Source organism: Bactrocera tryoni, unplaced genomic scaffold, assembly GCF_016617805.1.
Source record: "Bactrocera tryoni isolate S06 unplaced genomic scaffold, CSIRO_BtryS06_freeze2 scaffold_517, whole genome shotgun sequence".
Taxonomy (NCBI): Eukaryota; Metazoa; Arthropoda; class Insecta; order Diptera; family Tephritidae; genus Bactrocera; species Bactrocera tryoni.
In genome coordinates this window covers 71,968-95,924 of record NW_024396204.1, presented here as the reverse complement: position 1 = coordinate 95,924, position 23,957 = coordinate 71,968, and the positions used below count along the sequence as shown (strand labels likewise).

The 23,957-nt window shown below is 37.3% G+C and overlaps 1 protein-coding gene across 1 annotated transcript; it reads right to left on the bottom strand.

Annotated features, from left to right (window-relative positions):
* Positions 1 to 1,104: 1,104 nt before the first annotated feature.
* On the bottom strand, positions 1,105 to 23,952 carry LOC120781213 (putative 1-phosphatidylinositol 3-phosphate 5-kinase). The gene is made up of 12 exons (XM_040113336.1): positions 23,452 to 23,952; positions 23,207 to 23,396; positions 22,632 to 23,136; positions 21,634 to 22,575; positions 20,898 to 21,565; positions 20,560 to 20,839; positions 19,273 to 20,493; positions 18,727 to 19,196; positions 17,665 to 17,827; positions 17,363 to 17,520; positions 1,435 to 1,596; positions 1,105 to 1,374 (listed from the first exon to the last, which is right to left on the bottom strand). Exons 1-12 carry the CDS (start codon positions 23,932 to 23,934, stop codon positions 1,187 to 1,189), a joined length of 5,430 nt encoding a protein of 1,809 aa, XP_039969270.1. The 5' UTR covers positions 23,935 to 23,952; the 3' UTR covers positions 1,105 to 1,186.
* Between the last annotated feature and the right edge of the window lie 5 nt (positions 23,953 to 23,957).

Here is a 23,957-nt window from a genome sequence, read left to right as displayed (position 1 = left end):
TTCCAGGGAAAATTGGCCAGATATATGTGGCGTGTTGACGAGTTGGAAACCCATCTCCTTTGTATATTTACGCACCAGAACAGAAATAAAAAAAATTATGTTCATTAAGCTGCGCTACATTAAAAAAATGTAGAAAAATCGAAAATAAATCATTTTCGACACAATATAATTTCAACTTTTTTTCATTTCAAAGCATATAATTTCACGCAGGACAACGGCTGCGGGGTCAGCTAGTAGTTAATAAAAGAAAATTGGTAAAATAATTATTTGGCACTACGCCTCCTGATCCCTTCTTACCTGCGGCCATCCTATTGGCTTCTGTTTAACTGCTCTCGCATAAAACAAAAATGGAGTTACCTAAGTTATTAAAATATTTCATTAAACTATCTGAATTTAGATCTGCTAAGGTTCCAATTAAAAAAAAATAATATCTTGGAATGTCAGAGCTCGAACGTGTGTACTTCTTCGCGTTTACCATCTATACAACGTCGAAAGAGAAAACACGGCGCTTTGGTTATTGTTTTATTGTTATTGTTTGCTTTTTGAGATATTTTGAGATATTGCTGAAATTTAAAATTTATTAAGGGATAATAAGATATTTTAAAGTTGCACTTTGCGCAACTCTTTGGTTAAGTGTGCTTTAGCCATGCTCAAATGTATTACTATAATTTCCCGATTTTGTAAAGAAGGCACTGGATTACACACAAAGGAATATGTGAGATTCCGAGTTCTCTATCTACGAACCGATAGGCAGAAATAATTCCCCTTTCCAAATGGCGCAGCTGCTTTCAACACAGTTACTGATTATTTATCTAACATATTTGAATACCACTGTTTAAAATCCAAAGTTTGATGATATGTGTAATAAAATTCTCAAGACAACCAGTCTTACGTTTTCGGAATTGATACCGATTTTATCCGAGCAAGGGTTGTTATTCCGGCGATCTAAGCCTGTTTGGGTTGGTGAGTTTTAGATTTTAGATCTTGAGCGTAGTATTATATTTCCTTCAAAATTTAAACATCGCTTTTCTCTGTTTTTAAATAGATAATAATTAAGAAGCAACTTTTACGGTATATTGATTGTATAAAGATATAAAGAACATATTACAATACAGATATAACTTTGAATTTATTTCAATATAAATATTTAATTATACAACATGAATCACTTAAAAATCTCTAGTAATTAAGTTTTTGACAAACCTTCCCAACGATCCGGAACTGTATAGAAATAACGATCCATTGCATCAATAAATCGTTGCTTATAACGCTCTGGTGATATAACTGTTGGTAATTTCCCCATGCCACCTAATATGCCAGTTTGTTTTACAAATGACTCAACCTTTTTATCGAAAGTAAATGTTCGTATGTAATCTGTAATACATTATAAGTAAGATAGATTGTAACGGTGTTTTGTTTTGTTATTGAACTTACCGATTATTCCCAATACTAATATACTGTTATCATGATTTAAGCCTACAAGCAGCGAGTAATCCATTATTTGATTTTTCTCTAAAAATGTAGAGTCTCGATTGATAGCATCTTTGAGAACTGCTTTGCTATGTGACAAAATGTATAGTGGTTTAGACCAAGACACTGTAAAACGTAATTTGTTAAGTTAGTTGAATTGATATTGACGTCACAAATTAAAGTTGTATTATAAGTTTCATTGTATATTTTATTTATATATACAAACATACATTTATATCTGTTTGTAAAATTAATTTAGTCATGATTTTCAGGCGATACAGTAACTTAGTAACTTATGCAATACCATCTGGAATAGGTGGATTCAGATAATAATATAATATTTATAAGGACGGACAACTTGTGAGGTTTACACATACATAACTGTATACAATTTATATTTGGACTGTATTTGGTATTATTATGTTTAGTAGACTTATAATATCTCAAGTAGACGATGTATTTTACATCAACTCCAAGCGACGCGCTGATTTAATCAATAAATATCCATACTTTTATTGTATTAATTTCTAAGAGCCTGTAAACGATAGTCGCCATCTACTCATACATACATACATACATATTTCTATGTTGAATTTTCATTTATTAATTTTTCCAATTTAATGGACTCGTTTCTTCAAAAAACTTTATCAAAAATGTATGTAAGAACAATTATAAATAAAACGCAAAATCTTAAGTTAGTTATCAACAATTATTTTGTGACCTGCTTACGGTACTCTTTTCGAAAAAAAAAATCATTTTTATCGGGACGAGTCGAGCAAGAACGCGTTTCATACCCAAAATCATCGAACGGACTCGCGAGAAACGTCGAGCTCTCTTGCCACGTCTCTAACACTTGCCTACGTTTTTCAAGCACTATAAAATAACTTATTCAGAATAATTTAATTTACCCATTGATCACTCTATTAATATTGGTTGGAGTCTTTTGAAATGTTATTTCACAGCGTTGAAACCAGGGTTCTCATTTACTACTCCGTAGCAGCAAAATTTCTAAAATTATTGCTATGCTATCGCTACCGCTCTCACTTTGTCGGGAGCCACAGCGTAGCTTTAGCATAACAATGTAAAGTATGTGCTCTACTCTGCTCCGAGTTTTGTTAGGTAAAAAACTATAGCTGGAGCGGGAGCAAAAAATTAAATTCTGCGCTATGCTCTGGCGTAGCGGTAGCAAAAAATTGGGAGCGGTGAAAATGAAAATTTTCATGTGCTATAGCTCCCGCATGTGTTTGTTGTTTTTTTTTTCTTTTTGCTATTTTCTGGCATAATATTTGAATTAATTGAATAATTCAAACAAAACAATGTTATGCAAATCATTTTGGCACTTGTTGCGTCAAGTGTCTTTATAAATCTAAAATCAAATATTTTAAGAAATATATTAATAAAGTGAATTAGATAATAATTGAATAAATTATAAAATTTTTTTTATTATGTAAAATATTTACCATTTTTATATTACCAGGAACATCATCTATTCCAAATGTATTACAATACTCAATTACTATGAATTTTCGAAATTAATTTTAACTACATATACTTTCCCCCTTTTTATATACATTAGGGTATTTTTATTTTTTTGAATTATTAATTTTGTTCGGTCCCGTCACGAAATTTCCTTGGAAATACCCCGAAAAAAAAATTCCCTGAAAATTTTAGCCCTACATATTAACATTAAGAACTGGACCGAGGCATGTAAAAATTTTCCATAGAAAATACACTACAATCTTGGTTTTTTATCTTAAAATTCCTACAGATCAGAGGTATTTTATGGCATCGCTTTGACTTTAGACGCTGTAGCTCTTTTCAGTTATACAAAAAAAATGCGAATTTCGTGGAAAAATCAGGTTTAGATACCTCGCCTTTATCTTTTGGAATACACGTGGTTAATATTCATCTACTGATTACCAGTACCAGTTTTAATCCATTGCACTGCGTATTTGCAGTTCTATTCTACCATTCCCAGTTGCATTGCATTGCAGTTCTATTCTACCATTCCCAATATTTATATCAGTTTGAAACATACTTCAACGTATATTGCAAAGAATCGAAAAGATTTCTGTATATCTAAAATTATAATAAACCTTTTTATCAACACTCCAATTATTCCGCTATATCTTTATGTTAGATATCGCGTTTGGTTTGTTATGAATGCATTTGCGTCCTTGACCAATAATCTAGCAAAGTATCCGCAGTGCCTTGACGATGAAAATTCCAATGCTATTTTTCGTTGTGATATTAAATATATCGGACGGGCTCGTTAAAAAAAAAAAACTACCTGGTTAAAAAGCAAAATCAGTATAACCCATATACTAAGCATGTTTGGAAATGAAAATTTTTACTTATTTCTTTCTATTTTTGAATTACTAAAATTTTCAAATGATTCTTACATAAATTTTGAACAAATGCTTATGATTTGAAATATAATTTTTGTATTTATGAGCTGTATTGAAATTTAGTATAAAGAGATAAAATGTATCCTATGTCCTTAGCCTGCTTCTAAACTACCTCCCCACCAATTTTAAGCCAAATCGGTTCAGCCGTTCTTGAGTTATAAACGACTTTCTTTTAAATACCAACTTGTACATACCATACTTATAAATGCCAAAAAATAGCAAAAAAGAAAAAAAAAAAAACAAACACATTCGGGAGCTGTAGCACATGAAAATTTTCATTTGCTCTGCTGTGCTACCGCTCTCAATTTTTTGCTACCCCTACGCCAGAGCATAGCGCAGAATTTAATTTTTTGCTCCCGCTCTCCCGCTTTACCTAACAAAACTCGGAGCAGAGTAGAGCACATACTTTACATTGTTATACTAAGGCTACGCTGTGGCTCCCGACAAAGTGAGAGCGGTAGCAAGAGTAAAATGAAATGCTACGAGAGTAGCGTAGTTTTTCAAACGCTGGTTGAAACCCGTAAAACTTAAAAAAGTCGAAGTTCGACAATAGTTCAACCGATTTTTTTTTGATATTGCAGTAGCAAGGGGCACATGTGGGCTAAAAATTTTGAAAAAGTTGGTGTGGCCCCGCATTTTAATAGGGTTAATGCACATATCTCTCAAACTGTTCAAGCCAAAATAACCAAATGCGCTCAAGATAAATCCTTTAAGAACTTTAAGAACCCCTATCGATAGTGTGAAAATTCATGAAATCGAACCATAAGCCTATATAACGGTACTGTTAAAAACCGCCAAAAGTGCGATGAATCAATAATAAGTACACCAGAGACATACAATTTTATACTCGTGGTGGTATGAGAGGGACCCTCCCAACCGATTTCAACCAAATTTAGTATGTGAAATTCCTCTGACATTTTTATGTTACGTGATGAAAATGTGCGGAATCGGGCTACAACCACGCCTTCTTTCCATATAATACAATTATTAATTCCATCTGATTCTTTCACTTTCCGCAGTACAAATCAAGAAGCAATCTATATAATGGAGGCAAACTTTGTACAAATAGGAATAAAGAAATAACTGTGGAAATGTTCATGTCTTTTCGTGGTTTGGGCGTTCTGCGAGCACATAACGATGTAGCTTCATTTTTATATATTTTAATTTAATTTTTTTTAGTTTAATTTTTTTATAGATCTGCATACTATAGATTCGACAGGGAACTAAAATAAAGTCTGAAAATTTTCAACTGTGAAAATCATTTCTATGATAAACATTAGCACAAAGCAATCTGTAAAAGTTAGCCAATTTCTTTAGCTGATGAAAAAAATTCAAAATGACAAAAACATGGAGTCTTAAACTCTCGAGATATTGAGATTTTACATCGGTGTTAATTAATAAATTTTCACGATAAAAAGCTAATTTTTAAAACTTAAAATCTTTGATCAAAAAGTAGTAAGACTTTCTTCATAATTTTAAAAATCTTAATTTCTTCTTCAAAATATATGTCGCTCCCTCGAAATAAAGGGTGCCAACGTTTTTTTTCGAATCCTCGAAACAGTTGTTAAAGTCAATTTCCGGAATAGGCTTCAATGTACGAAGCGATTCACTTTTAATATCTTCAATTTACTCAAAACGGTTTCCCCAAAGCGGTCGTTTGAGTTGTCGAACAGTCACACGGAGCTAAATCAAGTGAATGAGGCAGAATTGCAGAAGAATCAACCTTAATTTTTGATCTTACTTTGACGTGGTTTTTTCGATTTCGCCTGTTTTCGGGTCGTAAGCATAGGTCCAGGACTCGTCGTATGGAATGATATGTTTCATGACATCCCGGTAGTCGTAAAGCATTGTTTCATAGACCTTAACGTTAAAAACAGCGTCTTTTGAAAGAAGTTTTGTGATTTTAGAACCAATCGTGCTTTAACTTTTCCTAGGCCCAAATGATCTTTCAAAATGGTTTTCACTGATCCTTCCGATATTTCAACGATGCCAGTAAGTTATATGACTGCTACTCGACGATTCTTAAGCAAAAATTCTTTATTTTATTGACGTGTTGGTCATTAGTTGATGTTAATGGCCGTCCGGGACGTGGTTCGTCGTCAACGCGTTTTCAACCCTCTTGGAATTTTTTGTACCAATCAAAAACACTTGCTCGCGATAAACAATTATCCCCGAAGGCTTTTTCCAATATTCTGAATGTTTCGGCACCAGAAATTTTATTCCGCAAACAAAATTTAATAGAACTTCTTTGTCAAATAATTCCACTTCTAGTAAAATTCGCCGAAAGACCTTTATGTACTTCAGAAAGACAAGCGTATATGTACTAAACAACAATGATAATTTTGATGTGACATTTGGCACAGATGAAAAGACATTGCCGTGCAGTTGTATGTTTCTAACCACCAAAAAAAATTGATGGCCTAATTTAGTGTTCGGATATACGCAGAGATTCTGCAACAAACCTTTTCTTCTTCTTCTTAATTGGCGTAGACACCGCTTACGCGATTATAGCCGAGTTAACAACAGCGCGCCAGTCGTTTCTTCTTTTCGCTACGTGGCGCCAATTGGATATTCCAAGCGAAGCCAGGTCCTTCTCCACTTGGTCCTTCCAACGGAGTGGAGGTCTTCCTCTTCCTCTGCTTCCCCGGCAGGGTACTGCGTCGAATACTTTCAGAGCTGGAGTGTTTTCATCCATCCGGACAACATGACCCAGCCAGCGTAGCCGCTGTCTTTTAATTCGCTGAACTATGTCAATGTCGTCATATATCTCGTACAGCTCATCGTTCCATCGGATGCGATATTCGCCGTGGCCAATGCGCAAAGGACCATAAATCTTTCGCAGAATTTTTCTCTCGAAAAACTCGTAACGTCGACTCATCGGTTGCTGTCATCGCCCAAGCCTCTGCACCATATAGCAGGACGGGAATTATGAGCGACTTATAGAGTTTAGCTTTTGTTCGTCGAGAGAGGACTTTACTTTTCAATTGCCTACTCAGTCCGAAGTAGCACCTGTTGGCAAGAGCAATCCTGCGTTGGATTTCCAGGCTGACATTATTAGTGGTGTTAATGCTGGTTCCTAAATAGACGAAATTATCTACAACTTCAAAGTTATGACTGTCAACAGTGACGTGAGAGCCAAGTCGCGAGTGCGACGACTGTTTGTTTGATGACAGGAGATATTTCGTTTTGCCCTCGTTCACTACCAGACCAATTTTCTGTGCTTCCTTGTCCAGCCTAGAGAAAGCAGAACTAACGGCGCGGGTGTTGAGGCCGATGATATCAATATCGTCGGCATACGCCAACAGCTGTACACTCTTGTAGAAGATGGTACCTTCTCTGTTTAGTTCTGCAGCTCGAACTATTTTCTCCAGGAGCAGGTTAAAGAAGTCGCACGATAGGGAGTCGCCTTGTCTGAAACCTCGTTTGGCATCGAACGGCTCGGAGAGGTCCTTCCCGATCCTGACGGAGCTTGTCGTCTTGCTCAACGTCAGTTTTGCAGGGATACCAAATTCAGACATCGCGGCATTAAAGCAGCTCCTTTTAATGCTGTCGAAAGCAGCTTTGAAATCGATGAAGAGGTGGTATGTGTCGATTCTTCTTTCACGGGTCTTTTCCAAGATTTGGCGCATGGTGAATATCTGGTCGGTTGTTGATTTTTTCTGAAGCCACACTGATAAGGTCCAATCAGTTTGTTGACGGTGGGCTTAAATCTTTCACAATACGCTCGATAGAACCTTATATGCGATGTTGAGGTGGCTTATCCCACGGTAGTTGGCGAGGATTGTGGGGTCTCCTTTTTATGGATTGGGCATAGCACACTTAAATTCTAATCGTTGGGCATGCTTTCATTCGACCATATTTTACAAAGAAGGTAATGCATGCTCCCTATTAGTTCTTCGCCGCCGTGTTTGAATAGCTCGGCCGGTAGTCCGTCGGCCCCTGCCGCTTTGTTGTTCTTGAGGCGGGCAATTGCTATTCGAACTTCTTCATGGTCGGGTAATGGAACGTCTGCTCCATCGTCATCGATTGGGAAATCGGGTTCTCCTTCTCCTGGTGTTGTGCGTTCACTGCCATTCAGCAGGCTGGAGAAGTGTTCCCTCCATAATTTAACTATGCTCTGGGCATCAGTGACTAGATCACCTTTAAGGGTTCTACAAGGGTATGCTCCGGTCTTGAAACCTTCTGTAAGCCGCCGCATTTTTTCGTAGAATTTTCGAGCATTACCCCTGTCGGCCAGCTTATCAAGCTCTTCGTACACACGCATTTCGGCCTCTCTCTTCTTCTGTCTGCAAATGCGTCTCGCTTTCCTCTTCAACTCTCGGTATCTATCTCATCCCGCACGTGTAGTGGTCTATCATAACGTTGCGAGGTAGGCAGCCTGTTTTCTCTCCGCTGCGACACGGCACTCCTCGTCGTACCAGCTGTTCTTTTGCTCTTTCCGAAAACCAATGGTTTCGGTTGCAGCTGTACGTATGGAATTTGAAATGCCGTCCCACAGTTCCCCTATACCGAGTTGTTGACCAGTGCTCTCAGAGAGCAGGAGTGCAAGCCGAGTAGAAAATCGTTCGGCAGTCTGTTGTGATTGCAGCTTTTCGACGTCGAACCTTCCTTGTGTTTGTTGGCGTGCGTTTTTTGCTGCACAGAGGAATCTTAGCTGCAACAAGATAGTGGTCCGAGTCGATGTTAGGACCTCGGAGCGCACGCACATCTAAAACACTGGAGACGTGTCTTCCATCTATCACAACATGATCGATCTGGTTGGTAGTTTTTCGATCCGGAGACAGCCAGGTAGCTTGATGAATCTCCTTATGCTGGAATCTAGTACTACAGATAACCATATTTCGGGCTCCGGTGAAGTCAATCAGCCTCAACCCATTTGGGGATGTTTCGTCGTGGAGGCTGAATTTACCGACCGTAGTGCCAAATATACCTTCTTTCCACCCTGGCGTTAAAGTCGCCAAGCACGATTTTGACATCGTGGCGGGGGCAGCTCTCATAAGCGAGCTCCAAGCGCTCATAGAAGGCATCTTTGGTCACACCGTCCTTCTCTTCCGTCGGGGCGTGGGCGCAAATCAGCGATATGTTGAAGAACCTCGCCTTGATGCGGATTGTGGCTAGACGTTCATTCGCCGGAGTGAATGATAGTACTCGGCGACGGAGTCTCTCTCCCACCACGAATCCAACACCAAACTTGCGCTCCTTTATATGGCCACTGTAGTAAATGTCACAAGGACCTACTCGTCTCCGTCCTTGTCCCGTCCATCGCATTTCTTGGACGGCGGTGATGTCAGCGTTTATTTTTGCGAGGACATCAACCAGCTGGGCAGCGGCACCTTCCCAGTTAAGGGTCCGGACATTCCAGGTGCATGCCCTCAAATCGTAGTCCTTATTCCGTTTGCCATGGTCGTCATCAAAAGGGGGGTCTCTCATCCGAGGCTGTTTTAACGTTTTCATTGGTATTGTTTTTTTACGTGGCGGGTCCGAAGCCCAGCACACAACCCTTGTAGGGAATTTTTCGCCTTCTCACTTTAGCTCGCCTTCGAACGGATGTTCTTAGGCTACCCTGAGGATACTTGGTCAAAGACCGGAAGTAGTGAGCTGCTTGAGCCATGTGTAAAAGAATCGTTTCTGGCCACTCCCAAGTGAATGGCGATCAGAGAACTTTCCTCACTTGCGTGAACTTCTACACATGACTCCATCCTCCAACAAACCTTTTAGGTGTGTTAAATATGCATAAAATCATCTAACATCTGATTGCACTAAATGCAAAATAAACACGCCCAATGATTTTTTAAATTACAAGGAATAACCCACCAGTCTAGTAATCAATGCGGAATCACATGGTCAACTCCATCCAGTCAAATTATTCCTGATATTACCTATGACAGTTTTTTGCGGAACGGCCCTTAGATTCCGAGAAGAAACCCTTCTCAATCCATGTCCTCGTCAGTTGTTAATGAGGAATAAATATTGAAAAAAGTGGAAATGCTTATTCAGCAAACGGTAATGCTCAATTTACACAAATGATTACTCAAATCATGACATCAATTAATCAATGTAAGTAAGAGTTAAAATTACCATATAGAAAGCCAACAGCCTATGCAAAAGCACGAACACTATGTTAAAACTAAAAACATCGATGCTCTACTTGTATCAACTTCACTCACCACTCATTTCAATAAACGGTCATATTTTAAAAATGCAGTATATATAATGAAATCAAATCACCTAGTGGTAATGCAAGAGGCAGAGCTGCCTTTTTTTATAAAGTTTGGTATCTCTTACACGGAATTTGAACCCTTATAACATCTTTGGATTCATGGCTGATTGAGTCATATTTCCCAGCCCTCTTGGAACATTCTCCCGCGACACAATCTATCGCAGGACATGTATGAGCAAATTATGAACCAATTTGGTAATAAATTCATTGCTGGTGGTGACTATAATGCCAAAAATACTTGGTGGGGTTCATCGCTCACAAATACCAAATATAGAGGTGGGTTTGATGTATAATTCAGCTGATGAACGAACTTACTGGTCATCCGACCTAACGAAAATTCCAGACGTTCTTGATTTTGCTATTCCGAAAGGAAATTACGCAACAAGTCCCTAGAGGCGTTTCTGGTTGCTGCCAACCAGGAGAGCCAGTAAACAATCTTTGAAATGCGACTAGCCGATATCTAGATGCAAACCAATTTTAAACAGTTGAGGCCATTGGTGCAGGATAATTCAGACAAAGCCGATGTGTTTACCACACACCTCCAAAACACGTTTACTCCTAACGAATTTAGAGATACAGTGACTCACACGTCTAACCGGATGCGTGCATTGCCAATGATGGCACCATCCAATCATAAAGTAAAAATCTTAAGAATGATACATCAAAATAAAGGGAAATTTCTATTTTATTTTTGGAAGCTTGAAAGTAATAAAAAATTAACTCACAGCGTAAAACTTAAAGAAATAACGCTCAACATACAAAATTAGTTCCACACAACTAACCGGATTTTTTAAAAAGCTAATGATTACTAACATTTCGTAGCATATCCTTTTGCAGATAAAACTGCTTCTAGTCGCCTTGGTATAGAGGCGATAAGTTTTTAACAAAATTCTGGTGGTATTGCGTTCTAAGCTTCCAAAATAGCCGTTTTGAGCCCAACAACATTGGAATACTGCCTTTGGTACACTTTTCGACTGACTTCTTGTCATACGTGCTCAATAACGTTCAGATCTGGAGATTGGGCAGGTGTATCCAGTACATGAGGGCAATTGTATATTAACCAAGTACGAGCAATCTTCGATTTGTGCTTCGGATTGTTGTCTTGGTAAAATATAAAATTGCCTTTAATTTCCAATGCGACACATGACTGCTTTAAATTTTCCTTTAAAATGTCGACATATTGGAAACGATCCATAATACCTTGCACAAAATGCAGGTTGCCCATTCCTTTAACCAATATACATCCCCAAGCCATTACTGACCCACAACCGTGCTTAAGTGTTGCCCTAGTATGTTTTGGCAAGTAAGTTTCGTTAGGACGCCGCCATACAAAACTTCAGCCATCAGATCCCTGCAAGTTAAACTTGCTTTCGCCTGTGAAAAGAACCTTGAAAAAGAAAAAATAATACTGTTTTATGATTACCAAATCAAAATTCTGCCAATTATCCTTTGCCAAAACTCATCAGGCTTTTTTAAGTGCAATTTCGTAAATTCTAGACTTTTCTTTCTATTTTTTTAGGATATGTACGGCTTTTTTATAACTGCTCTACCATGTAAATCGAAGCTTCTAAGTGTGCGGCGAATTGTTTTAGCTGAAACCTTATTCCCTTTTTCATTTTTCAATATGTTTCTAACATTTTCCTCCGAGGAAAAGGGATCTTTTTCAACAATTTTTATATAATCAAAGACAGTTGAAGTACTCCTTTTCACAATCTCCGAAATATCTTTAATGATTTTCCTTCTTCCCGTAACTGAATAATTATCTTCCGAATTTCGGTACAAGTATGAGAACGCGGGGGCGTCATATTGTCGTGTAGCTTACTCACAAACTTACCGGTTACTACTAATATACAGAAAAGAATATTCAGTGTTTGTTCAAGTGGAATTCCACAACGATCAGAAGTACAGTTACTTGTAGAAGCTTACTTCTTGTAATTTTCCGGTTAGTTGTGTGGAACGAATTTTGTATGTTGAGAGTTATTTCTCTAAATTTTACGCAGTGAATAAATTTATTACTATTTTTAAGTTTCCAAAAATAGTATAGAAGATTTTTCCTTTAATTTTATGTATCATATGTATGTATCATTTTTAAGATGTTCACTTTATGATTGGAGAGTGCCATCATTGGATGCTCAAACTTTGTGGTTCCCATCGCAATGAATGTTCACATATCATTGAACATGCTTACTTATCAGCAAAGCCAAAATTCTACATAATATAAATATCTATTTATATATTAATATATGTATATACAGACATAAGTATGTACATAAACATACTCATGCATTTACATGCAATACGCATCAAATAATAATAAGAATGCATTGGTAAAGACAAGTCATAAATTTACAGATCAGATAACATTAAACACACACACACACATACATGTATTAAATTGTACACTTGAAAACAACCCCATGTCAAGCAGCAATAAACTATACGCTGAAATACATACAAACATACACACATATATGTATTTAGTTATTTAAGATAGTTTTAAAATTTGGAGATAAGCAATGAAAATATGAAATAAAAACAAGAAAAAACGTTAAACTCGGTTGCACCGAAGCTAAATACCCTTCACAGGTGCATTTCTCTTAGTAACTATGTGCTCAGTTTATATTGAAGTTATATGCTATAGTAATTCGTTCTGAACAATTTTTTTGGAGATTACATTGTTGTCTTAGAAAATAATCTATACCAAATTTCGTGAAGATACCACGTCAAATGCAAAAATTTTCCATGCAAGCATTTGATTCCGATCGTTCAGTTTGTATGGTAGCTATATGCTATAATTAACCGATCTGAACAATTTCTTCGGAGATTACATTGTTGCCTTAGAAAATAATCTATACCAAATTTCGTGAATATACATTGTCAAATGTAAAAGTTTTCCATACAAGCCTTTGATTCTAATCGTTCAGTTTAGTATCGGCAGTTTCGACAAATGAGCAGCTTCTTGAAGAGAAAATGACGTTTGCAAAATTTCAAAACGATATCTTAAAAACTGAGGGACTAGTTCGTATATATACAGACAGACGGGCAGACAGACATACGGACATGGGTAAACCGACTCAGCTCGACATACTGATCATTTATATATATACTTTATAGGGTCTCCGACCCTTCCTTCTGGGTGTTACAAACTTCGTGACAAACTTAACCTGTTCAGGGTATAATTAGAATGAAAGATCAGTCGACAAAAGACTTGATCATTTCCACCCACCAGTGGTAAGGTTGACAAAATCTTTATTGAGTTTAAAACAATGGAAATGTGCTGAGGTTATCTTAATTCTTAAACTCGAAAAACCTGAACATATGGTTAATTCTTATCGACTAATTAGTTCACTGGTAATTATTTCGAAAGTATTCGAAAGAATATTTTTACGCAGGCTTTTGCCTTATGCATTGCACAATCGGACGTTCTACGTTATATGTCGTGATACTGAGTCGGAGTTAGGTTTGAGACCTGTTCGCGCTGGCGTGCGCCAGGACAGTGAAGCAGACCTTCCAGTGATCAACTCTGACTCGACAATGAAGGCAACCTATGCTGATGATACTGCACTGCTAGCATCAAGTGGCGACCCTAATACTGCTTCTAAAAAACTTCAGATGCAATTGAATGCTCTGGAACCATGGCTCATCAAATGGAACATAGGCATCAACACCGAAAAGTCCGTTCAAGTAGTATATACCCTCAAGCATAAAAATTGCCCTCAAGTGGCTTTATGTCAGTTGTTATCAACAAACACATGCGCAAAATACTGGCTCCTTAGGCTAAGATCCGAACTTAGTCTGAAGATTAAGTTGTTAATTTATAAGGTAATACTTAGACCGATCTGGACATAAGGTATTCAAATCTGGGGAAGTACAGCGAATTCAAATTTAAAAGGAATTCAAGCTTTTTAAAATAAAACAAGTAAGGAAGGGCTAAGTTCGGGTGTCACCGAACATTTTATACTCTCGCATGATAAAGTGATAATCGAGATTTCATTATCCGTCATTTACATATTTTTCAAATACCGTATTTGTGTAAAGTTTTATTCCGCTATCATCATTAGTTCCTAATGTATGTACATATGTATATATTATACAGAGAAGGCATCAGATGGAATTCAAAATAGCGTTATATTGGAAGAAGGCGTGGTTGTTAACCGATTTCACCCATATTTCGTACATATCATCAGGGTGTTAAGAAAATATTATATACCGAATTTCTTTGAAATCGGTGAAGTAGTTCCTGAGATATGGTTTTTGGTCCATAAGTCGACGAGGCAACGCCCATTTTCAATTTAAAAAAAAAAGCCTGGGTGCAGCTTCCCCTCCCTAATGCGATCCTTTGTGTCAAATTTCATTTTAATATCTTTATTTATGGCTTAGTTATGACACTTTATAGGTTTTCGGTTTCCGCCATTTTGTGGGCGTGGCAGTGGGCCAATTTTGCCCATCTTCGAACTTAACCTTCTTATGGAGCCAAGGAATACGTGAACCAAGTTTCATCATGATATCTCAATTTTTACTCAAGTTACAGCTTGCACGGACGGACGGACGGACAGATGGACGGACAGACGGACGGACGGACAGACAGACATCCGGATTTCGACTCTACTCGTCACCCTGATCACTTTGGTATACATAACCCTATATCTGACTCTTTTAGTTTTAGGACTTACAAACAACCGTTATGTGAACAAAGCTATAATACTCTCCTTAGCAACATTGTTGCGAGAGTATAATTATGCGTACCTTCTTTCAATGTGAGAAGCGATGTCCTCCCCCGCGATATAAAGTTGTAAAGGAAACAATCGAAGAATTTAGCAGACGTAACCTCTTCCATGTGAAGCATCATGAAAATATATTTGCGACTCAATTGCTGGACAATAGTTTACAACGCAGAAGATTGATACCACACGCTAGACCTCCCTTTTCGATTCAATTAATGTAATGTGTAATGTTTTTATACTCTCGCAACAATGTTGCTAAGGAGAGTATTATAGTTTTGTTCACATAACGGTTGTTTGTAAGTCCTAAAACTAAAAGAGTCAGATATAGGGTTATATATACCAAAGTGATCAGGGTGACGAGTAGAGTCGAAATCCGGATGTCTGTCTGTCCGTCCGTCCGTCTGTCCGTCCATCTGTCCGTCCGTCCATCCGTGCAAGCTGTAACTTGAGTAAAAATTGAGATATCATGATGAAACTTGGTACACGTATTCCTTGGCTCCATAAGAAGGTTAAGTTCGAAGATGGGCAAAATCGGCCTACTGCCACGCCCACAAAATGGCGGAAACCGAAAACCTATAAAGTGTCATAACTAAGCCATAAATAAAGATATTAAAGTGAAATTTGGCACAAGGGATCGCATTTGGGAGGGGCATATTTGGACGTAATCTTTTGGAAAAGTGGGCGTGGCCCCGCCCCCTACTAAGTTTTTTGTACGTATCTCGGAAACTACTATAGCTATGTCAACCAAACTCTGCAGAGTCGTTTTCTTCAGGCATTTCCATATACAGTTCAAAAATGGAAGAAATCGGATAATAACCACGCCCACCTCCCATACAAAGGTTATGTTGAAAATCACTAAAAGTGCGTTAACGGACTAACAAAAAACGTCAGAAACACTAACTTTTACGGAAGAAATTGCAGAAGGAAGCTGCACCCAGGAGTTTTTTAAAAATTGAAAATGGGCGTGGCCTCGCCCACTTATGGACCAAAAACCATATCTCAGGAACTACTAGACCGATTTCAATGAAATTCGGTATATAATATTTTCTTAACACCCTGATGACATGTACGAAATATAGGTGAAATCGGTTCACAACCACGCCTTCTTCAATATAACGCTATTTTGAATTCCATCTGATGCCTTCTCTGTATAATATATAGTACATTAGGAACCAATGATGATAGCGGAATAAAACTTTACAAAAATACGGTATTTGAAAAATATGTAAATGACGTATAATGAAATCTCGATTATCACTTTATCATGCGAGAGTATAAAATGTTCGGTGACACCCGAACTTAGCTCTTCCTTACTTCTTTAAATTACAAAAGTATAATAAATCAATAGGTAATATTTATGTGAATTTAGAAAGATAAGATTTCGTACTCAAAAATATTTTTAGATAGTTGTCTTTGACTCGGTATTGTGTGCACTGAAAGATATTCACCAGCCAAGAGAAAATACGGAATATTTTACATTTTTCTTCGAACAAGGCAAAAACACAAGCCAATCGGCTGCCGAAAATATCGATAAAATAATGAAAATCGTCAAGTTAGGTCGATGGATAATGGTAATGAAAAGTGGCTCCCTTACGGCAAAGTCAATGGAAATGGTCGTGATCTAGTTTCGGTGAGTCGGTGAAAACAGTGGCCAAATCAGGATTAACGGTCAGGAAGGGTTTACTGTGTGTTTGATGGGATTGCCAGGGAATCATCTACTATGAGCTCCCTTCTAACAGCCAAACTCTTAACTCGATCCATAAAACTGTGGCCAGTAGAAAAGGAAGTGTGTTCCATCAGGAACTTCCGGGGAGAAGCAAGTTGTTATTGTTGTGGTTATCTAAACCCTGTTTAGGAGAAAGTTATATTAGTTGTCACTTAACAGTAAGCCCAAGAAACGAGCCATAGGGAGAGAGGTCTTAAGTGAGTTGGTTTTATTGGGCATGCAAAAAGGTGATTAGTGTAATGCGGAGACTCGTTGCACTCAGGACAGTGGTTTTGTATGCCAGGGTGTATTCTGGATAAGTAGGAGTTTAACCTGTTACAGTACCCAAGACAACTTTGCGCTAGAGTCACTCTTTATTCACGAGCTCTCATTCTGCAATGAATGCGCTGGAAGAGAGTAAGTGAAGGTGTTAATAGCTACACGTTTTGAAGGAATGGAATGAGTAAGGTTATGCGAAAAGGTAGATGCCAAAATAACAACTCAAGTTTAGAAACGTCGCCAATACATTCAAGCAACAAAATAATTTTGGGATAGTGGACATGGTCGAAGAATCGAAAAATTTATACTTTTAGGTTTAAGCATACTCAGGCCGGGACTGTTACCTTAAGGTTATTACTTTTTTAGATAATGGAAAGATCGAAAATGGAAAGTTTGCGAGGTTATAATTCGATACATCTCTTTATATAGGTATGTCAATTAACTCTGTATACCATATGTTGCAAAAATACACATGCATACATACATAAGTACATATTTGTCTTTAAATTTACATGCACGAATAGGTCAATTTAAATGAATCATTTGGTTTACTTACTTTGAACTAAATTTTCATCCAACAAAACTATTTCACCTTGCTGATCAGTGGGGTCCACCATTCGATTGCGTTCAGAACCCTTTAGGTCGAATTTATTTTTGATATCACAATCGTAAAAAAGGTTTTCCATAACGAGCAATGATTTCTCCACAAATGAACTAAAAAATAAATATTAGACCAGATATGACTACATAAATAAAGTAGACTTTGACGACGAATAGCTTTATCTCTGTAAAAGTCTCGGACGGAGGTTTAGACGAACATTAAAATATTATTTAGATTTTATATTTTAGTTTACGTACTCTTTTTTTTTTACGACAACTTTAAACACTCCAAAAATTTTTGCCAGTAATGTGGGCTGATTTTGCTGTTGACATTTGCTGATATACTCAAAATAATTAGGAGCGAAATTTTCAAAAATATTAATATCTCCTTTAGTCATTTCCTTCAACACAAAGCGGTCATCTGAAATAATAAAATGATTATATATATAATAATTTAATTTTAGAAATTATTTGAGATGAATTTTCATTTGGCATTTTCTTCAAAATTATAATAATAGAGCACTTTTTTTTGAGTTTTGATTGATAGGCATAAGGCAACCTTTCAAGTTGACGGACCACTGCAGTATATTTCAGGCTGATGTCTTTGCTATTGCAAAAGCAGTGGAGCTGGCCTCTAATAGGTATTTCCAAAGTCAACATCTACGTAGACAGCCAAGCAGCAATCAAGGCAGTAACCTCGTATCGCATTTCGTCCAGAAGTGTCTTGGAAAGCAAGGTAGCTGTTGAAAATGTTGTCAGAAGTAAGCAACTTAACTTTTACTGGGTGCCAGGGCGTAAGTCAAACATCCGAAAACGTGAACAACATTGGGAAACCCATGCGATGTCTATATGACGACCTCGACAAAAGCATGATACAGAAAATCAAAACCCGATGGAATGAGCTACCAGGGTGCAAAACTGCAAATGTCATGTGCAAATCGGTAGATCGGAAGTACACAGTATTCCTATTGGCACTTGATCGAAGCGACTGTAGGAGCATGATGGGAATACTAACTGGCCATTGTCTGGTGGCGACACACGCCCGCAAGATGGTGCTGACAGATCGAGAAATCTGCAGGAAATGCCTAGAGCAGAGCACCAGGGAAACAATGGAGCATCTCTTCTGCACTTGTCCCGCATTGGCAAAACTACGCTGTAAGCAACTGGAGTCCACACAGTATGATACATTAGAGGAAGAATCAACAGTGATGCCGTAGAATCGCGTCAAGCGCACGCATGCTAACGATGACTACTCCTCCAGGACTTAGGAGGAACGGACCAACTCATTAGTAGAATATGGATGTAAAATTTCTGACTTACCTAATGTTTTACAGAATCTTGAACCAGATTTACCACCTCTTGCTTCCCATTGTACACTGCTGCATAATGAACGAGCCAAACAATTACGGCATTTCTCGATTTCTGTCTCAAAAACATTTCGATTTAGTTTGGTTGCGTCTGCTTGTGTAGCGTTATATATATCGCTGGGTTTATGCACCAATTCCATCTCAGGGCCACTGCGGCTTTGGCAAACTTTTAACTCTTCACGTTTTTTCTTCTGCTGAAGATCTTTATATAATGATTTTTCAGTAATTGGAGGTCTTAATGTTTTTACTCGCATTAAATCGAACTCTTTCGCAAAGTAAATTTTACATGTAAATTGTTTGCCGTTATCATGGAATGTTAATTCTACGTGTGAAGTATTCGTTTTTGATTTGCTCTTTTCTTCTTCTGTGGTATTGGTACTATTTGGAACATCTTGTGTGTCGCTTTCATCTCCTTCTTGTGAACTATAAGAATAAAATAACAACAGAGCTTTGTCAAATTATATGTTTTTTGTAAAAACAAAAAAATTATTTTACCCACTTGTCTTGTAGTTTCCGTTTCAAACTAGGACTATTTTCACTATCCATAGTTGGCGGATGACCTAGTCCAGTACCGCTACTGTTTTCAGAGAAACTACTGTTTGCCAAATTGGCAATTGATTTTTGATAGTCACTTGACGTCAGACTATATGCGATTAGCGAACTCAAGTCCTGATCGTGTACCAGAATCGGAAATGCTCCCAATGGTAATGTATAATGTTCTTGTGACGAAAAAGGTGATTGAAGCAAATTTGCTGGTCCAGCAGAAGGCAAAAGCTGAGTCAGTATTTTTTTAATAGATTTTTTATCGGTATTCGCCGAAATCGTAAGAAGTTGCTCCACTGTTGATCTCTCGCCAGCGCTATCATCTATTTGTAAATATGTATCATCACGTAGCAAGCGAGGCCTTTCTGACATTATCGGTGAAGCATCCAAATAATCGGAATGTAGATCTTCGGTACAAACGGTAACAGAATCCGGATGCATCTGAGTTGGTTGTTTGGTTACCGCCTTTTGTGCCAACGCAATATCGTGTACCCTTGGCCCCCATAAATCAATACTTTCGGCCAGTACGCGTTTAGACATGAGTAACGCATCATTTATATCATGTATACTGGCTTTTGGTTCAGTGAGTAAAGCTTGTACAATTTCGATATGTTGTTTAAAAATAAAATGATCTTTGTTCAACGCTGTCTTTAAATTAAGCACTATCGCCAAAGTATCATCCTCGGTGGCAAGATCAGCAATACGCTCATGAATGCGAGTATACACTTCATGCCCCTTCATAGAAAATGTTTTGATTTCTTCCACATATTTGAAATGATCAAACTGTAGTGGTTTTAAATCTAATATCAGTGAAGGTAATCCAATATCCCAAACTTCAATTGGCGTATACTGAAATTTAGCCCCTACGCCTCGATAGGTGAAATAGTGTACATAATCACGATGGAGAGAATGCTGACATTGACTATATTCTATGCAGCTTGGGCTTATTGAAGGGGAATTTCTGCTGATAATAGTTCGCCTTTTATAGGAATGTCCATGAAAACGAAGCTCCAGATACTTTGCGAAAGAAAGGCATTTTGAATTGTCGGACAGCGGTACACTCGGAGTCATCTCATTGCAAATTGTACACCAAGCGGTAAAAAAAATACGATTAGGATCGGTTTTTATATTATCCTCGCTGAGAAAGACTTGTACACATCCCATGGAATGTACGTATCTGCAAATGGTAATTGGATAAAATACAACTTGTCAAAATGTTTCCATCCCATACCAATATACTCACCGGCGTACATGCCCCAACATTGGCAAATTGCAAAGTTTACATATCGAATTTAACCGACAACAATAACGTTGCAAGAATTGTCCAAGCATAATATCGTGTTGACCATAAAATTTCATGTCTAACAAAGTGGGTGGGGCGCAAAAAGAGGAAGCAGACTTCGGATTAAAATAAAAACTACAAAATAGTACCGGCAGCCTTTGATGGTTTTCTAAATCAAGTGCATCTTTAAAAACCAGTTCCTCATCCACCTTCTGTGAAACTTCATTCATTTTTCTAAATGCTATGGATTTTAATATTGTTCGTTAAATAATTATCAAAAAATATTTGTTCATAATTACAATTTTTTTTCTTTGGATAACGACCACCATATGATCGAAATTCTGCCAGTAAATTTTGTATATCACGATTATCACATGGTGTTGTGAGCTTTAGTTTTAAAAAAGGATGTGGAGATTCTAACAGAGTTTCATTCGCCATAATTTTAATATGTTCCAAACTTTCATTACGATCTAAATGCAGGCTATTCCTATTTGACATTAATTTTGAGTAAAAAAGCTCAGTTGGAAATAGTTTGCGCAGAGCACATTTTCGACCTTGTTCGGTTTCCAAATACGGTAATGGAAAACTAAGAAATGGGCTGACCGAGAGTAAAGTTGAACTGAGTGCAGTGCGAAAGCGATTATCGTAACGTGATTCAACTGCTAATTTTACAACAGGTCGATCTTCTGATATTTTATTTGTGCCAACCTCCACGGAACGGAGTGGATCAGTAAAGTCAGCAACATTCTCTGACACTGAGATGATTTCTTTGCGTTGTGGCTGTACTTTTTCCTCTTTTCGTTCCACAAAAAATTTTCCAGTGCATACCGACGTTAATTTCTGTTCTTTATCATCAGAAGATAAATCATCTGGACTTGGTTCTTTCGAGTTGAAAATGGGTGGTTTTGGTGTAAGCGGATCAGCAAACTCATCTAAGAGAAACGACATTTCCAGTCGCCAGTTATAACTGAAGTAGTAAGTAATATTATTTTTAATCTCGATTTAGAAGAATAGTTAATAATAAATTGTACTCACCGCGCATACACTAAAAACGATGCAACTTTTTTGACCTTTGACAGCTCCTTATTACAGCCTCCACGTAATAAGCATGTGAAGCCGCGAGGATTGTTCAATTTTTCAAAAAACATTAAGGTTTTATTAATGCCACTACCATCACTGAAATTTCGAATATAGAAAGCATCACACATTCCGAGCTGTGGCCGGGCTATATTGGACTCTATGGAAACCACAATGTCACATTGTAGTGTGCGGGATATTCGTTCCATTACAGAAAGCTTCACATCTAAAACCAAAGTAATACCTTGTGAGCGTAGCATATCTTGAGCTATGCCCGCAACATTTTTATGCACCAATACCACATTTGGTTTGAAACTCATAATGCGATCGCAAACACGTCGTAAATACTCTTTTTCTTGTAACAATACTGTTGCTATACTAACAAACTTTCCTTCAATACGTTCGTACACAATAGGACACTGTAAAAGGAGTATACGTGGATGTTCAACACGTGTAGCCATATCTTTGTGAGCAATGTTTTTTGAAAAAACAACCCCACCTACTATTGTACACTCTTGTCGTTTGCCACCTGGTATTTTCTTTATATTTACATAATTGCGTACGTCCATTAACTCATTGGTGCAATATTCTGGTTTGAAATGATTGGCTGCTCGACAGCATAACGACATGAGTACTTTAGACCAACGCAAATCTAAATGGAATGTGCGTAGCATCTGAGTAAGCAACTGCTCTTCGTAGTCGCAGTAAGATTCCAAGAGTTTAGTTGTAGTTGTAGTGGAACACAATGAAGATTCAAATTCCATGTCCCTCATGGAATGGAAACTCAATGAGATATCTATTGTTTTTGGCGGTTGTGGTTCACCACTGTTATCAATCTGTGGAGTGGTGACCACAGAAACGTTGGTCGACTCCTTAAAATTAGCATTGTTATAATTATGTCTGTAAATAAAAAGCAATGCAGTTAAAAAGTAAAAATGCAGCCTTATTCAAATTACTTATTCGGCTCTATAAACTTGTAATGAAGATTTTCATCGAAATCCATCAGTTCGGAATCTGGGACTATAGGTTGTAGAAAGCCAGCAGCTAACATTGCATTTAATATTGCTATAGCTTGTATCTTATTTGAAGATTTTTCATGTAAAATCATATACTCGATTAGACATGTGCCGCTGTTTTGTGTTGTCAACTGACGTTGCATTTCTTCGTGCAGTGTTATTAAAGAATTTGATTGCTGAAGTATGTTCTTTCGATCATCAATAGACAAGCAATTACCCATATGAGTGGCAAAACGCTCTTCTTGATATCCAACAGATATCTTCCGAGTTGAAATTGCACGTGTAGATAAAACCTCAATGTTATTAATATCATTTTGTTCTTCTAGTTTTTGGGTTAAATCTTGTTGTAACGCTTGTAAATCTGCATGCAAGTCCACTGCTATGTCTGGAGATTTTAAGTAGCTGAGTACAATTTTTGAGCAATAATTGCAAACCTTGAGGTCCCCTAAAATATATAATAATATTGCGTCATTGTAGTATGTTTAAATATCATATATACATATGTATGTACAAACCAGCACACTTAATAATTTTTCCAGGCACAACTTGATTGCAGCATCTGGAACAGAATATTTGTCCACAAAGACGGCAATGATGTTTTCTCCTAAAGGTGGAAAACTTTTGGGTACAATCATAACATTCCTTTGCCTTTGAATCAGGCATCCAAAAACGATGTAATTCAGTGTCTTTATAATTTTGTAGATCCTAATAATGAACATATTAATAACTGTAAAAAGCTTTTATATTTCTTAAATATTACACTGTTTTTTGTGGCCATTAAGTTACTCATCCGTTTTAGTACATTGACCATGGTGCGGCCCTCACTGCTTTCGTTTCGTAATCCCAAAACTTGTTCTTCAGTTTCGTTTTTAGATTCATCTATTGTTTTGTTTTTTATGGTTGAACTACACTTGTCTATGTTTTTATTTAAATTGATAGTTTTATTTGGTGAATTCGTATTAATTGATAAGATATTTATACTGGAATTCGAATTTTGGTGAGAAATACATGCGTTACCAGTAGCATCTCTATTTTCGTCAGCATAAAAACACGGTTTCGAAACTTGAACGGGCGAGACGCCATCGGCACCACTATTTGCTACTTCATTGACAGTGTTATAGCTTTGATTATATACGTTTTGTATTTTGTTGACAAAGCGACCCAATATAGATTCGGTCTCTTCATCTTCGAAGTCCCGCGCAAATTCGGTAAGCTTTGTAGGTGAGTGGAGATGCTGATTCATTTTACAGACAACAATTTTCAAAT

Excerpts from the sequence above, each read along its gene's own strand:
- LOC120781213 (XM_040113336.1), bottom strand. The coding sequence starts at position 23,934 with ATGAATCAGCATCTCCACTCACCTACAAAGCTTACCGAATTTGCGCGG. Across the intron at positions 21,566-21,633 it reads TCGTTTTTAGTGTATGCGCG|TTATAACTGGCGACTGGAAA; the intron begins GTGAGTACAATT and ends TTACTACTTCAG. Across the intron at positions 1,597-17,362 it reads GGATGAAAATTTAGTTCAAA|TGTCTTGGTCTAAACCACTA; the intron begins GTAAGTAAACCA and ends TACGTTTTACAG.